This window comes from Ostrinia nubilalis, chromosome 19 (genome assembly GCF_963855985.1).
Source record: "Ostrinia nubilalis chromosome 19, ilOstNubi1.1, whole genome shotgun sequence".
NCBI lineage: Eukaryota > Metazoa > Arthropoda > Insecta > Lepidoptera > Crambidae > Ostrinia > Ostrinia nubilalis.
Window position 1 is genome coordinate 3,814,421 of NC_087106.1, and position 16,569 is coordinate 3,830,989.

At 44.8% G+C, this 16,569-nt stretch overlaps 1 protein-coding gene across 1 annotated transcript in view; it reads left to right on the forward strand.

Moving 5' to 3' along the window:
* The window catches only part of LOC135081384 (myotubularin-related protein 5-like), an 86,151-nt gene extending 70,519 nt beyond the window's left edge, over positions 1–15,632 (forward strand). Inside the window, exons 36-49 of the mRNA XM_063976103.1 lie at positions 4,285–4,455; positions 4,687–4,827; positions 6,180–6,383; positions 7,085–7,239; positions 8,759–8,906; positions 9,417–9,611; positions 9,681–9,824; positions 9,894–10,181; positions 10,228–10,371; positions 11,857–11,986; positions 12,799–12,925; positions 13,628–13,707; positions 13,998–14,080; positions 14,579–15,632. Of these exons, the coding sequence (XP_063832173.1) occupies positions 4,285–4,455; positions 4,687–4,827; positions 6,180–6,383; positions 7,085–7,239; positions 8,759–8,906; positions 9,417–9,611; positions 9,681–9,824; positions 9,894–10,181; positions 10,228–10,371; positions 11,857–11,986; positions 12,799–12,925; positions 13,628–13,707; positions 13,998–14,080; positions 14,579–14,671 (2,103 nt within the window). The 3' untranslated portion in view covers positions 14,672–15,632. The remainder of the gene's footprint in view (positions 1–4,284; positions 4,456–4,686; positions 4,828–6,179; positions 6,384–7,084; positions 7,240–8,758; positions 8,907–9,416; positions 9,612–9,680; positions 9,825–9,893; positions 10,182–10,227; positions 10,372–11,856; positions 11,987–12,798; positions 12,926–13,627; positions 13,708–13,997; positions 14,081–14,578) is intronic.
* The last annotated feature ends 937 nt before the right edge of the window (positions 15,633–16,569 follow it).

The following is a 16,569-nucleotide window of genomic DNA, read 5'->3' on the forward strand; positions in this document are numbered from 1 at the left end:
ACCTTTCTTGACCTCCACCTCAACAGGTAGGCCTGAGGATGAACATGGACAAAACGAAGCTTATGTCGAATGTCCATGTTACGCCCTACCCAGTTTCAGTTGGGAGCTCAATTCTCGAGATTGTCGACAAGTATGTCTACCTCGGACAAACGATTCAGCTAGGTAGGTCCAATTTCGAGAAGGAGGTCAATCGTCGAATCCAACTCGGCTGGGCAGCGTTCGGGAAACTACGCAACATCTTTTCGTCCAAATTACCTCAATGCCTGAAGACTAGAGTGTATAACCAATGTGTGTTACCAGTGATAACTTATGGCTCGGAAACGTGGCCTCTCACTATAGGCCTTATACAGAAGCTCAAAGTTGCACAGCGTGCTATGGAGAGGGCTATGCTTGGTGTTTCTTTGCGAGATCGAATCAGAAATGAGGAGATCCGTAAACGAACCAAAGTCGCTGACATAGCCCGACGTATTAGCAAGCTGAAGTGGCAATGGGCAGGGCACATAGTACGCAGAACTGACGGCCGATGGGGCAGAAAGGTTCTGGAATGGAGGCCGCGTACCGGAAAACGCAGCGTGGGACGTCCACCTACAAGGTGGACCGACGACATCGTAAAGGTAGCAGGGAAGCGCTGGACGCCGGCCGCTACCAATCGATCAACATGGAAAGCATTGGGGGAGGCCTATGTTCAGCAGTGGACGTCCTGTGGCTGAAATGATGATGATGATGATGATGATTCGATTTTGAATGAACTTTTATGTCGCCGCGTCGTTGGTGGTTCAATGTGCATTTTGGCTGCCATTTTCCGATCGAATCGAATTACTGGTGACGCGGCGACTGACATTAGTGAAAACTTCCTATTGGTTTGCGATGGCATTTTGACTAGACCCACAGTGCTGTTATCAGATCAAATTTTTAAAAATCAAGTATATTTTAATTTTTCAGCCAGTGTCACTAAAGATTCTTTCTTACTAAAATTTTGTAACCTTTTTTTGGCATATCCCAGACCTGGTCAATACAAAAAGAAGAAGAAGACTGACATTAGTGTCATTCTCGACAACGTGCCGGGGGTGATAAGCATTGTGGTTGAAACTACAACGGGTAGCGTGAATCACGGCACTGCCCTATGTTTGAGTTCCACGCGAAAATATGTAGATAATGTAAATAATTAATTTCTCAGCCATTTCTCGATGGATTAAAAAAAAAAACTTCACCGTCTTTTTAGTTTTGGTCTATATTCTAATCCCATTTAGTGAAATACACTCAGCGGCACGGAATTTGGCCCAAGCCTAAACACCCTTGACTTGACACCCCCAAGCTCTTGACTTCTAAGCAACACTATTTGAGCAACTTGAGCTGGAGTAATGGGCATTATTCTCAAATTATGGAAACGAGAATAATTCTAAGATTGACCCTAAGAAAAACAGCTGTTCTGTTAACATGTCACACGAAACTTAGGTATACAACACCTATTTGGCCTCATATCTGATTGTTTAGGCTTGGGCTAAATTCCGTGCCGCTGAGTGTATAAGTTTTCAACACCACGAAACTTCTTTATTGTACATGCAGGCGAAAACTGAGCTTTGTCGTCGCACGATGAAGCTCAGTTTTCGACTGTGTGTACAGAACACACCAAGTCAACACCAAGAACACTTCTCCAGATTCAAAATATAACTGCTTCTCTTTTGTATATGCTTTTTTTCAGCAATTCAGATGCAAGAAGAAGAAAACGATACGTTCTCACCCTTTGCCTTTTACTTTAAAAGCCAACGTACTTGGATTTAAAGTAAAGTATTGAGGCTTATCAACGAATATTTCGAACGAAAAATCTCAAGGTTAATTTAGATGTTTTAAAAGTTCTTAGTGTGTCACTCACTACAGGTACTTATATTGTTTTTAAAAATGTATTTTCTATATATATATAGAAAATATAATATTAATAATATATTCTATAATAAATTCATGGAGTGAAAATATGTAATATAATTTGATGTGTACCATTTTTGTGTGCCGAAATGTTTTTCTAACGTGTTTTACAGTAAGACGAAGGGTTAAGTACCGTCATCAAGAGCTGCCAAGAAGACCACTGCTCGTCCTTCGCTGACCATGTTCCACTCATGCCATTGATTGGAACACGGCAGCGAATGACGCGGCCTATCGTCGTGGGAAGGAGTTGAAAACGTAATTTTTGAACAGACGACTGCACATAAGGGTATACTTGTTTGTCGCAAAATAGCAGCTAATACTATACACGGTGTTTTTTATAGTTGATCAAAAAAGGGGTTGATTCTATAGTTCTAAAAGTCCGATCGCCGAGCACATAGAATTTCGTCCAATGACCCCAAGCTACCCATCCTTATCGCTCGCGCCTAATTATATTGCACCGGACTTTATGACTCAGCCAGTGCCTGAGGTATGGGCGCGGCACGGGAGGGGTGACATTGACATTTATGACATAACAGAGCATACAAATCTGAAGTCTCACTGACGTCTCAAAAACACCCTCCCGTAACGCTGCCATATCTCAGGCACTCGAAAACGTTAAACCTATACTAAAGTTAGCTTGGGGTCATTGAACGAAATTCTACGTGCTCGGCGATCGGACTTTACTCGACCTTTTGCTGATGAGAATTTATATGGAAAGCCTTTTTTAGTATTTGAACTTCGGGTCTTCGGTCTCTTGAAAAAAATTGTTGCATTTGAGCAGTAGAATCAAATCTTTTTATCTGATCAGGTATAAAAATAAGACACTGTTTATACAATAACTAATTAATTACCTTGATATGCGGTCGTCTGTACAACTTTGTATTATACGAGAAAGCTTACGGTCGGGTACCCACTAAGTTCTCAAATTTTGGATAAAATTTGACAATTTATTGGCCTGCTCGTCTACATGACTTCGCAACCAATCAAGACATCCAGCAAAAAACAATATGATTTCTTTAATTAAATGTGTGCTATTGATTGTCACTTTAATTTATTCATTACATTTGTATGCCTGCTCTGATGTATTAAGTTAAATGAAAATTAGTGTCTTCTCTTTCATGTCATTCCATATTTTTTATTTTGACTTTTTCTGTAAATTGTAAACCTACTGTAATATGCTCATCATGTGCTTATACTGTGTATTGTATATGGTTGTTACTGTGTTATTTTCCATTACATACGTTTATGTGCCTGATTTGATGCAATATGTTGAATGAAAGTTTGTAACTCTTATGTAAATTCTCTATGTATTTATTTTGACCTTTCCTGCAAATTGAGTTTATAAAACTGTTTGTACTGTATGTTACTGTATTAGACTGTGTTAGAATATGATTTGATTCTCGTTAAGTTTTGCAATCTTATGAATGGTGCTCACATTAATTTTAATTTGCATTGTAAACTGTAATATTGACGTTGAATCTTATTTCTAAGCTATCTAATTACTTTTCAAGTTTAAGGCTGAGTTGCACCATCAAACTTTGACTGTAAGGCGGTTATCACACTGCGCCGCGCTCCGCCGCGGAGCGCGTGACTTCATATAAAATATCCCGCGCGCAGACGCGTTGTCAGTGTGTTGTGCCGCGCGTGTTTTCTATAGAAACTGAGGTACTTGCATACAATGATTAAATCTGTCGTCCCGCGTACCGCGGCGGAGCGCGGCGCAGTGTAATAACAGCCTAACTATAACGATAACCGGTGTTTTTTGTACGGAGTTTGTCAGATTTTTCACGTTTGTCAAAGATCTTTTACTTTTATAAAATGGTGCAACCCTGCCTAAGAATACGAAATCTTGTTATGTCCCCATAGGTATTTATTCTGTGAAAGTCTCTCATTTCACATTTTATGTTGAGATATATTATGCCACCCTAGATAAAGTTACAAATGTGACAGTTGTAATTCCATAACCGCTTTGCACCATCGTGTTTTTTAAATTGATAAACTATTATAGCAGCTTTGTACACCTGCTGTTAATATCTAGCCCGAAACAAAACAATCAAACTTCGCTGTATTAAGCAATATCGGAATGAAAACTGTCACAAATGTTACTTCTTTCTCTAAGAGTAGGCGCACACCGTTGATTTTTCGTCGGCCGATAGTTTAGTCGGGCAGTTGATCAGTATGGGCAAGTATGGAGTGCGCACACTACGCCGATTCGATTTGGCCGATTCTTCATACAATTTAAAATCGGGCACAACTATCGGCCAACTAAAAATCAACGGTGTGCGCTTCTCTAAACGCACGTCGCGAGGGTTGTCCCTTTAGTCGCCCCCATTCTCCCTCCTAACTGGCGTCCCTATTCAGTTGCAGAAGCAGTTCCCGCTATCGTTCGAGTTCAACGAGTACTACCTGCGTTTCGTGGCGTACCACAGCGTGTCTTGCCGCTTCCGGACCTTCCTGCTGGATAGCGAGGCGCAGCGAGCGGAGCTTGGGATCACGGCGGCGGACGACAAGCGAGCTGATACTAGTCGACTGGTGAGACATTTGTACTACCATATCATCACTCGTCGTTCGATTTCAACGAGTACCACCTGCGTTTCGTACTTTCGTGGCGAACCATAGCGTGTTGTGCCGCTTTCGGACCTTCCTGCTGGATAGCGAGGCGCAGCGAGCGGAGCTTGGGATCACGGCGGCGGACGACAAGCGCGCTGATACTAGTCGACTGGTGAGACATTTGTACTTCCAAAACAACACTTGTCGCTTGAGTTCAACGGGTACCATCTGCGTTTCGTGGCGTACCACAGCGTGTCTTGCCGCTTCCGGACCTTCCTGCTGGATAGCGAGGCGCAGCGAGCGGAGCTTGGGATCACGGCGGCGGACGACAAGCGAGCTGATACTAGTCGACTGGTGAGACGTACTACAATATCCTCAAGGTCAATGAGTACTACCTGCGTTTCGTGGCGTACCATAGTCGTGCTACTCCAGAACCTTCCTAACGGATAGCGAGCTTGGGATCACGGCGGCGGACGACAAGCGAGCTGATACCAGTCGACTGGTGAGACATTTGTTCTACCATATCCTCAAGGTCAATGAGTACTACCTGCGTTTCGTGGCGTACCACAGCGTGTCTTGCCGCTTCCGGACCTTCCTCCTGGATAGCGAATCACAGCGAGCGGAGCTTGGGATCACGGCGGCGGACGACAAGCGAGCTGATACTAGTCGACTGGTGAGACATTTGTACTACCATATCAGCACTCGTCGTTCGATTTCAACGAGTACCACCTGCGTTTCGTACTTTCGTGGCGTACCATAGCGTGTTGTGTCGCTTCCGGACCTTCTTGCTGGATAGCGAGGCGCAGCGAGCGGAGCTTGGGATCACGGCGGCGGACGACAAGCGAGCTGATACTAGTCGACTGGTGAGACATTGTCACTACCATATCCTCAAGTTCAAAGAGTACTACCTGCGTTTCGAAGCATACCATAGTCGTGCTACTCCAGTACCTTCCTAATGGATAGCGAGGCGTAGTGAACGGAGCTGCGGATTACGGCTAGTCGACTGGTGAGACATTTGTACTTCCATAACATCACTTGTCGCTTGATTTCAACGAGTACCACCTGTGTTTCGTGTCGCGTCTGGAGCTTCCTGCTAGATAGCTAGGCGTAGCAGAGACGACATTTTCAACGGTATTTATGAAAGATGGATCTCTTCATCTGGTAGCAAATTCTCCATTTGTCTATAATAGAGGGTTGTGCTCTTGCTGTGGATAGTAAATAAATAAATTATTTATTCAATAACTTATTTGACAGATTAAACTCTAGGCTAATCTTATGCTACAAAAGGTGAAATTATACATGTGCCTGAACTAGGAAAATTTTCCTGTATCTCAGGCGAAAAAATGACATGATGATGATATCCATAGTAACACAGAAATGTGTAGTTTCGTATGCTGTTAGCTTTGTGGTTCTAGCATAGAAGAAAAGGACCACCCTCATTCTTTACGTCAATATCGCAAAAGGCGACTAAGGGATCAGACCTCTCCAGTGCGGAATGAAGGCGAAATCCTCCTATTTGTCTCTGGTAAATTAAAGAGGATCATGCTGATGCACGTTAGTTGAAGTAACCTTGCACAGTTTGAGGATAGATGGCGTTGTATAATTCACTTGCCAGATTAAGTTTGGCGCGTCTTCAACTGTACCTTCCTAGAGTATTGTAACATCATAGTAGTCAGTGTACAAATAAACAGTATTTTCTCCTCCAGGGCGTAGAAACAGGCGCGGGCTCAGAAGAGGAATGCGTGGGCGGGGTGCCCATGGGCCCCGGCGGCGCGGCGGGGGCCGCTGGGTCCTACGGCAGCTCCCCTCGAGCCACCTTCGGCCAGTCGCTCTTCGACTACATAGACAAGCAACACCAGAAGAGCCCGGTGTTCTACAACTTTCTATACACGCCCGATCTTGATAATCCGGTAAGTCGTCTTACATTTTGATGTAACAACCTTATCTCCAATGGTCTACGATTCCGTTGATCTTTTTTTCCCACTGGGTCAATGAAATGTACAAATATATTTTTATTTTTTTGCAATAATTATGATTCCTAATGGGTCCACGAAACATATCCAAAGCACGATTAATTTCCATCCTTATTACTCAGTGGTGATTGTTGTTATGTATGCTCATGGACCCGCTGAAAAAGAAAATGCTTTTTTTAAAAAGTCATGTCATGTTTATAATTTCATTCCCATTCAAAGTATAAACTTACATCTTTTGAAAACAGTAGACCTGGAGACCTTTGGGAATTACCCACCCAATCAAACTATAGATTACATTTTCAATCAATCAACAACAATCGTTGAAGCAACACCTTCGTAGAATATAACTTGGCATTTATGTGAAAACAAATAATATAGAACCCATAATTGACAGCGAATTGTCTATGATGAGACTTCAATAAGGTTTTGAGTATAAAGTGAAAACCAAAAGAGGATACTGAGACCGTTCACTGTCAGCTTTTGTCGGAATTTGGATGTCGTAAGAACTAACGGCAGAGTTATGGCCAAATCCTTCATATTTAGCCTCTGGTTAACTAGAGGTTCGTTCTCTTGCTGTGGAGATTATATGACCTGATATTTGACATTATTATTGAACAAATCAAAACCGTCGGTCGTAGGTTCTTCGGCCGGTATCAGCGATCAACTGCTTAGAAGTGTGGCAGTACTACGTCAGCGAGGAGTTGAGCCATGGAGCGCCCTACGACCTGGAAGCACTCACACCCACCACGCCTGACATCGGCGAGCCGCAGCAGAGGCGCCTGGTCACCGCTGGGTGAGTCAGCAGATGTTTTCTTCTTCCAGCAGCATCTTGTAGCCAGGTTCGACTCTTTAGACACAAATATCAACGTCGACGAGCGCCAACAGAGACGGCTGGTCACCGCTGGGTGAGTCAGCAGTTGTTTTCATCTTCCAGCAACTTCTTGTAGCCAGGTTCGACTCGAGAACCAAATATCAACGTCGGCGAGCGCCAGCAGAGACGGCTGGTCACCGCTGGGTGAGTCAATAGTTGTTTTCATCTTCCAGCAACTTCTTGTAGCCAGGTTCGACTCTAGAACCAAATATCAACGTCGGCGAGCGCCAGCAGAGACGGCTGGTCACCGCTGGGTGAGTCAGCATATGTTTTTACATTTCAGCAACTTCCTACTCCAGATTTGACTATTTACACACATATGCTGCTGTAACACAATCTAGCTGATCTTTCAGCAACTTCTTGTAGCCAGTTTCGACTCTAGACACAAATATCAACGTCGGCGAGCGCCAACAGAGACGGCTGGTCACCGCTGGGTGAGTCAGCAGTTGTTTTCATCTTTCAGCAACTTCTTGTAGCCAGGTTCGAGTCTTTAAACACAAATATGACCACGCCCGACGTAGGCGAGCCGCAGCAGAGGCGGCTGGTCACAGCTGGGTGAGTCAGCAGTTGTTTTCATCTTCCAGCAACTTCTTGTAGCCAGTTTCGACTCTAGACACAAATATCAACGTCGGCGAGCAACAGCACAGGCGCCTGGTGACTGCTGGGTCAGTCTGCTGATGCGTCTCTCACAGCAGCTGCCTGGAGGCTGGCAGTACTACGTCAGCGAGGTTCAAGCCACGGAGCGCCCTACGACCTGGAAGCACTCACACCCACCACGCCTGACATCGGCGAGCCGCAGCAGAGGCGGCTGGTCACCGCTGGGTAAGTCTGCAGATGTTTTCACCTTTTAGCTATTTCTTATAGCCAGGCTTGACTTTTTAAATCAATTAAATACGAGTAGGTATGCAGCTACTAGGTGGACCGACAATCTATTAAAGGTCGCGGGAAGAATCTGGATGCGGGCAGTGCAGGACCGTTCATTATGGAAAACCTTGGGGGAGGCCTTTGTCCAGCAGTGGACATCATTTGTCTGAAAAGACGACGAGGCATACCTCGTCGTCTTTTCAGACAAATTATTTAGCTTAAACGTAGTCTAAATGTTAAGGTCTGTGGGGTGCCACATTAACCCTTGAGTAGCCGTATTTGTGACAATGACATATGGGCGGGGTACATAGGCAGGCCGCCCACTCGTTGGAGTGACGATCGATTATGACGATGTTGTGAGAAGCACCTGGGTGCAAGCAGCGCACTAACAGTCATTGTGGAAATTCTTGGGAGAGACCTTTGTTCAGTGTTCTTTGGTTGAAACGAACGAACTGTTTAATGAAGATTTAAAAAGCACAAGATATCAAAAATTAATACCTTTCCAGCTTTAATTAATACCTACCTCTTTCTCAGCTACGAGATAGGCCTTTATTAAAACTTCTTTTTCTTTTCCCAGCTATGACAGCACGTGGCGAAGCATGCCGGATGCGTTCTCAGGACTGCTGGAGCGGTTGAGACAGCTGGAATTAGAGCTGGGCCACTTGCCGCAGAAGTGGCGCGTGCGGTGGGACCAGCTTGAGCTGCCCAATACACTGGAGCTGCAGGTAAACTTATATCTGTAATGATAAGCTCATAGCAAAAATGATCCTTATGCCGTTGGCATTGCCAAAGTTTATTGACACGGTTTTAGATGTAAAATCTTGAAATTATCTTTCAATCAATTAAAGACTAAAACTAATTCATAATAATGACACAATAAGCAATAAGTTACTTACTAGAATAAATACATTTATAAAATGTCTTGTGGCGCCACTGTCAATTGAGTTTTGTTCAATAGCGCTGACTGGAAAACACAAAATATTGACAGGAAAGTAACTTGTCAATGGCTCCAACTAAAGCCCGGTCTGTGAGCACGTAGAATTTTGTCCAATGACCCCAAGCTACCCATCCTTATTGCTCGCGCGTAATTATATTGCTGTCGCGACTGTGCGACGGGCGCCCGCAGTGAGTTTGCGAGCGCGACAGAAACATAATTACGCAAAAGTATTAGTTCAATACGCGCTTTGATCGCTTCGATCGGACGGTGACTGTGTAACAATGTCCTTCTTTTCCAGCGAGTGTCCTCCATGTCGTCGGGCGTGGTCAGACGCGCTACGCTAGCGGCACACAAACGCGGCACCCGCTCGCTGCTGGCGCGCGGCCGCCTCGCCGCCGCGCCGCCCGCGCCCGCCCACCGCTGGGCAACCGCCGCCTCCGCCGCGCCCGCGCGCTGCGACCAATGCCAGGACCTGCTGTGGGGGCCGCTCAAGGTAGGCTCATGGCACCGCTCAAGGTAGGCTCATGGCACCGCTCAAGGTAGGCTCATGGCGCCGCTCAAGGTAGGCTCATGGCACCGCTCGCTGCTGGCGCGCGGCCGCCTCGCCGCCGCGCCGCCCGCGCCCGCCCACCGCTGGGCAACCGCCGCCTCCGCCGCGCCCGCGCGCTGCGACCAATGCCAGGACCTGCTGTGGGGGCCGCTCAAGGTAGGCTCATGGCACCGCTCAAGGTAGGCTCATGGCACCGCTCAAGGTAGGCTCATGGCGCCGCTCAAGGTAGGCTCATGGCACCGCTCGCTGCTGGCGCGCGGCCGCCTCGCCGCCGCGCCGCCCGCGCCCGCCCACCGCTGGGCAACCGCCGCCTCCGCCGCGCCCGCCCGCTGCGACCACTGCCAGGACCTGCTGTGGGGGCCGCTCAAGGTAGGCTCATGGCACCGCTCGCTGCTGGCGCGCGGCCGCCTCGCCGCCGCGCCGCCCGCGCCCGCCCACCGCTGGGCAACCGCCGCCTCCGCCGCGCCCGCCCGCTGCGACCAATGCCAGGACCTGCTGTGGGGGCCGCTCAAGGTAGGCTCATGGCACCGCTCAAGGTAGGCTCATGGCACCGCTCAAGGTAGGCTCGTGGCACCGCTCGCTGCTGGCGCGCGGCCGCCTCGCCGCCGCGCCGCCCGCGCCTGCCCACCGCTGGGCAACCGCCGCCTCCGCCGCGCCCGCCCGCTGCGACCAATGCCAGGACCTGCTGTGGGGGCCGCTCAAGGTAGGCTCATGGCACCGCTCAAGGTAGGCTCATGGCACCGCTCAAGGTAGGCTCATGGCACCGCTCACTGCCAGGACCTGCTCTGGGGGCCGCTCAAGGTAGGCTCATGGCACCGCTCACTGCCAGGACCTGCTCTGGGGGCCGCTCAAGGTAGGCTCATGGCACCGCTCACTGCCAGGACCTGCTCTGGGGGCCGCTCAAGGTAGGCTGCTGACAGTGGCATCAATGGCTGCCAGTGGCATCAATGGCTGTCAGTGGCATCAATGGCTGCCAGTGGCATCAATGGCTGCCAGTGATATCACTGGCTGCCAGTAGCATCATGGCACCGCTGGGTACCCGCCGCCTCCGCCGCGCCCGCGCGCTGCGACCACTGCCAGGACCTGCTCTGGGGGCCGCTCTAGGTAGGCTGCTGACAGTGGCATCAATAGCAGAGTGTCATTAACGGCTGAGAATGTCATCAATGACTGAGAGTGTCTTCAATGGCTGAGAGTGTCTTCAATGGCTGAGAGTGTCTTCAAAGGCTGAGAGTGTCTTCAATGTCAAGGAGTGTCATCAATGTCAGACTGTCATCAATGACTGCGAGTGTCATCAATGACAAGGAATGTCATTAATGGCCGTGTATCATTAGTAACTGCGAGTGGTATCAATGTCAGGGAGTATCTCTATGTAAGAGAGTATTATAAATGTCATCAAATCAGTTGATTGTACCCCAACGAGTTTCATCAATGTCATCATCCCAATAAGCTGTATTTGGGATGTTTAACCAACTTCATCAAAAGGAGGAGTTTCTCACGTGTAGGGCGTGTGCTTTATTCAAGACATGTATGTTAACATTACTCCACAAGACCTGTTTCTTTTCCTCTATTTATTAAAGACGTGTATTGACTATACAAGTCCTGCAAGTTGATATTGCGATTGGTGGCCATCATGGTAACGTAGTCGACGTGCACCGTCAGTACCGTTCGCAAGGTCAGCCCGCGCTTACGTGCTTACGCGATCGAGTACTTGTTACCTATAGCTTTTTGTTTTTGTTATCCTGTTTTATTGTTAGTTTTGTTACCTGTTACCTGTTAAAATGAGTAAGAAATTAATTAACAGTCGTGCTCGTGAAATGATGAACCCTAGCTTATTTACTTTTTATTAATTTTTTTTGCTATTTGCACTTTTTTGCGACGGCTGATGTCACGCCGCTGTTATTGTGACAAGGTTCCATCGCAATATCAACGCGCGTGGCTAAAGCCTGGTCCGTGAGCACGTAGAATTTTGTCCACTGACCCCAAGCTCCTCATCCTTATCGCTCGCGCCTAATTATGTTGCTATCGCGCTCGCACACTCACTGCGGGTGCCAGTCGCACAGTCGCGACAGCAATATAATTGCGCGCGAGCGATAAGGATGGGTAGCTTGGGGTCATTGGACAAAATTCTACGTGCTCACGGACCGGGCTTTAGTACTTTCCCATAGAGCTAACCGTTTGTTGTCTGCAGGCGGGAGTGCGCTGCGTGGACTGCGGCGCGGCGTGCCACGAGCGCTGCGCCGACGCCTTCGCCCTGCCTTGTACTAAATACAAGGCGCCGCCGCCGCCCGACCGCGAGCCGCACCTCGCCGTCACCAACAGTGAGTTACGCGCAATCACTTAAACCTTATTAACTTTTTGTTACTTCGATAGTGAGTGTAGTGGAAGTTTTTAAATGAAAGGAGTGGACTGTATGAAATTAATTATCTATTCGGTATAAGTTTACAATGTTATCGAGACCGTTTTGTGCAAAGTCGTTGAAGATAGTGCGTCAGGATCGTCTTCTTAGATGTTCACTCGCGAACCGAACATTGCTCGTTCGTTCACCGAACGCTCGCCGCTCCCTCCGGTCACGCCGCCCGCGGGCAATGTCCGTGAGTAGACACCTTTTTTTAAGGATATCCCATTAATCCCTCCTGCTAAATTGAATAATAATAATATTTTGCTCTGTGTTACGAGTGAGTTCACCTCGGTAGTCTCAGATCTCGATTCGGACAGTCCACCTTTACTGACGCAACAATTCACGATTCAGTACTTATTTTGGAGGTTGCTCAAACGTATACACTTTTTATTGGTGGCACTGGCACACCATCATAAAAAACCGAGCCGATACTGGCAATCGACCACTTTATTCCAACTTTAAGCTGGCTTGCACCATCTTACTTTAACAATATCAAACGTCAAAATTCTGTCAAACTCCATACAAAAAACACCGGTTATTGTTATAGTTACGGTTAAAGTTAGGTGGTACAACTCAGCCCTAGTTTCCGGTTACCTTAACAGAACACTTTTTAATCAGAGATGAGTACGAGCCAAGTAAAAGAAACTGCAAAATATACTGTTTCCAGAGTAACACACCAATACCATATCAATGTAAATACTTCTATATTGAAAATATACGTATTGTTTGCAGGCGTGTCAACCTTGCAGTCGTCATCGCAGCAGTATTACGAACAGTTCTCATCAAACGTGGCCGAGAACAGAACGCACGAGGGACATCTATACAAGCGTGGTGCGCTACTCAAAGGCTGGAAGCAGAGGTAAGCATTATGTTGGAAAATAAACAAAACACATATAAGGACTAAGACTAAATATAATAAATAAATAAAGTATAACAAAACAATATGTCAGAGCACAAGGACGTGAGTGCCAGTACTGCCAGTAGACAATAATAATAATAAATAAACAAATAAATCTTTGGACAATTTCACACAGCGCCAGCTAGCCTTAAAGTAAGCAACTTAATGCTTGTGTTATGGGTGCTAGCTTAACGGATATACTACTTATATACTTTTTTTTTAAATACATAAATATTATACATAGTCACACCCAGATCCGTCACAGAAATTAAAATTCATCATTTCAATTTCTGCCCGGCCGGGAATCGAACCCGGGACCTCTCGGCATAGTAGTCCGTTCTGAACCACTACACCAAACGGCCGACGGAATACACGAATACAAGAAGTATGCATCCATTTTTCCAACACATTACCAGAATATTTGTTTTCTTGGCTTTCTACTCAGAATCTTCGAGAATCCTTAACTTCGAACTCCTCCTAAATGCGTTCTTCTGATTAATTTCGTTGCGGGTCCAACGACAATTTAACTTTCCGTGTCCTACAGTAACGTACGGTTACTTAACGTTCACTAGTAGTTTTTCTTGGCGGTCAAGCTGTCCTGGCTACACAGGAATTGCAGCGTTAGGAATATTATTTTTATTTATCATTTTCTTTCTATTTCAGATGGTTTGTACTGGACTCGATCAAGCATCAACTTAGATACTACGACGCGATGGAAGATTCCCATTGTAAAGGATTTATTGGTGAGTACTTTTCTTTATCATTATCTAGTCTAGATTCTAGAAACAGTTATTCCTTAACACCGTTTTCGTAGTTTCGGGTCGATCTGTCACTATCGGTCATGTATGCGAGAGAGAGATAACAATAGCCGAATCTTCAGATAACGTTGTTTGGTGTAGTTTTTTACTAAGTTGCTGACTGGCAAGAAATAAGTATGATATCTTATTTTTAACCGACTTAACAAAAAGAGGAGGTTTTCAATTTAGTTGGTTAAGGATTACTATTGTTATTGACATAAATTATTATTCCTCAGATCTGGCTGAAGTGATAACAGTGACGCAGGCGCCGCCCGCGCCCGGCCCGCCCAAGAAGTGTGACGACAGATCCTTCTTTGATGTGAGTTCTTTTTATTATTCCTTTCGTTTCAGCCAAATGACGTCCACTGCTGGACAAAGGCCTCCCCCATGGATTTCCATAACGAACGGTCCTGCGCTGCCCGCATCCATGTTCTTCCAGATTATTCCTAAGTTAGATTTATATTGCAGCAAGATGTGAGATACAGAAATGTGTCTTGAGTCAAATCAAAAGAAGGCTTTGTGTCTTTCTACCGACTTATGGCCGGTTGAACGTTTTTTTTTCGTCGATGTATGTATCACTGTATACAGAACACTGTGTCATGTGTGAAGTCGCTCATACAACTACATACGCCATCGACGAAAAAAAAACGTACACGATAAAACGGAACAGTAAAACGGAGACATGTGTGAACCGGCCGTTATGCCTGATATGATACTGTAATTTTTGACTAAAGACTAAAAAAAGGTCTGTCTTTACAACTGAAAAGAAAGGGAATGTTCGTTTCGGATCAAATGAACATTATATCAATGTTTTCAGTTGCGCACTTCGCGGCGCACGTATAACTTCTGCGCGAGCGACGCGACGGCTGCGCAAGAGTGGATCGAGAAACTACAGGCCTGTCTGCAGTAAGAACATTCACAGTGCAGTGCAAACCAGAGTATGCAGCACTTCCAATCATGAAATTCACATTTGAAAATCTACTATAGGTCGCGCAACAAGAGTTGAGGCCATCAACACAAGCAAAGATTTGTATCTGTATACGTTGTGCGCTGACATCTTGCGTAGTTGGACTTGCTTTTTGTCTCACTTGCAGATATTTAACAAGAGCGAGGTAGCTAGTGTATTTGAACTTGGATGTGTTGTTTTGTTTGTGTTCTGTATTTCAAATATTACATCAGTGTGAGTAACGTGTTCGTCTCAATTTTCGTTGCGCGACCTATAATACCATTATTTTGTCATCGTAAAGTGACAGTCAAATGTCAAATTTCAGTGTAACACGACTTTAAGTGTGCAAACGTCCCGTTATTTCATACTTATGTGTATGACATAGCGTTGCAGGATTCTTACGATTATACGATTTTGTATGATTTGGTATCAAACCGGTTTATTAAGTGTAGCACTGGTAAAGGGAGTAAAAGAAACTGTAATAATTTTGTCACATACAAAGTTAAAAGTGATGCTTTCTATAACTGTGTTCGTTCGTTGTTTTGATATCAGTGGTGTTTTGATAGATGTTGTAAATATGGTTTGTTTGAGAAATCTCACGCGGGAGTCCAGTCTGGTTGACAATGTGTTACATTATTTTGTAACACTAATTCGACGTATTACCTGAATGTATATCCCATGTTAGTACTTATAGAGATATTTATTTTCTGCCGTATTTGGTTAGACAAATATACAAAAAATATACGAATATAAGTTCCAATGTATTAATTTCAGCTCTGTACATTATCAGAATTGATATAATATTACAGAGCGTTTAGTGAAGGTGAAATATTCGATTTCAAAATTTTCTTCCTAACATTCCTACTGTCACAAAAACTTACACAAATTATATTTTTATATGAAAGTATTTTATTGATTTGCGCAGCCTCATGGACCTATAAAAAAAGGCGGACGGAACTCGCGCTACAACAAAACTGTGACTCAAAATTTTGGCGTTTGTCTATTGTGTGAGTGAATTTAGGGATGCCATGTTAGCCAAAACATTTTACCCATTTATTTTAAGAAAAACATAGATCGGCAGATGTTACTTGGAAATGTAGACAGAATTATTCCGTGCCATTTTAAAAGGATGAAAGGTGAATGCGTTGAGGTAGGCGCGAAATTTTCAATGTTCAAATTTTCTTACATTGTTTGCAAGTCAGTGTGTCAGGGTACATACCCTATGTTATATAGTTATGTACATAATGTTGATCAAAAATGATTCACGCAGTTACAAATTACGAATCTTGTGTACATTATAATCATAATCTTATGCATCATCAATATATTATTATTATCTCTGATAGATTTTTTTAACATACTTACAACCTGACACTGACTTGAAATCAATGTAAGAAAATTTGAATTTTGCAGTTCCACATTTTTGGGAAGGATCAAATTTGCCTATGAAAATATATCCCATTAAAACACAATTATTATGATAAATTATTTTATTTCCATAGTATGCGTAATAAATAACTAAAAAGTCCTAAAATTATTATTAATTTCCCATATTTCGGGTAATTTTCCCACGTAAATAACTGAGAACACTGGTCTTTGACGTATTATTTTTTCGAGTGAATGACGTTTGATTTCAATTAATTTCAATATTTTAATGTCGGGAAATAAGTGATTGGATTATTATTTTCCTGTGAAATGTGATTCCTTAATTTTTGTTTGTTCGAACAGAACGGTTTTTACACAATTTCATCACACAAGACATGTCGTATTCGTGTTGTTTTTTCGCTGCTTAAATGTGTCAACTGTGTGAAGTTTGCACTCGAAGTGGTGTATCAGGGTGTGAATGTGTGCGTGCCGGCCTG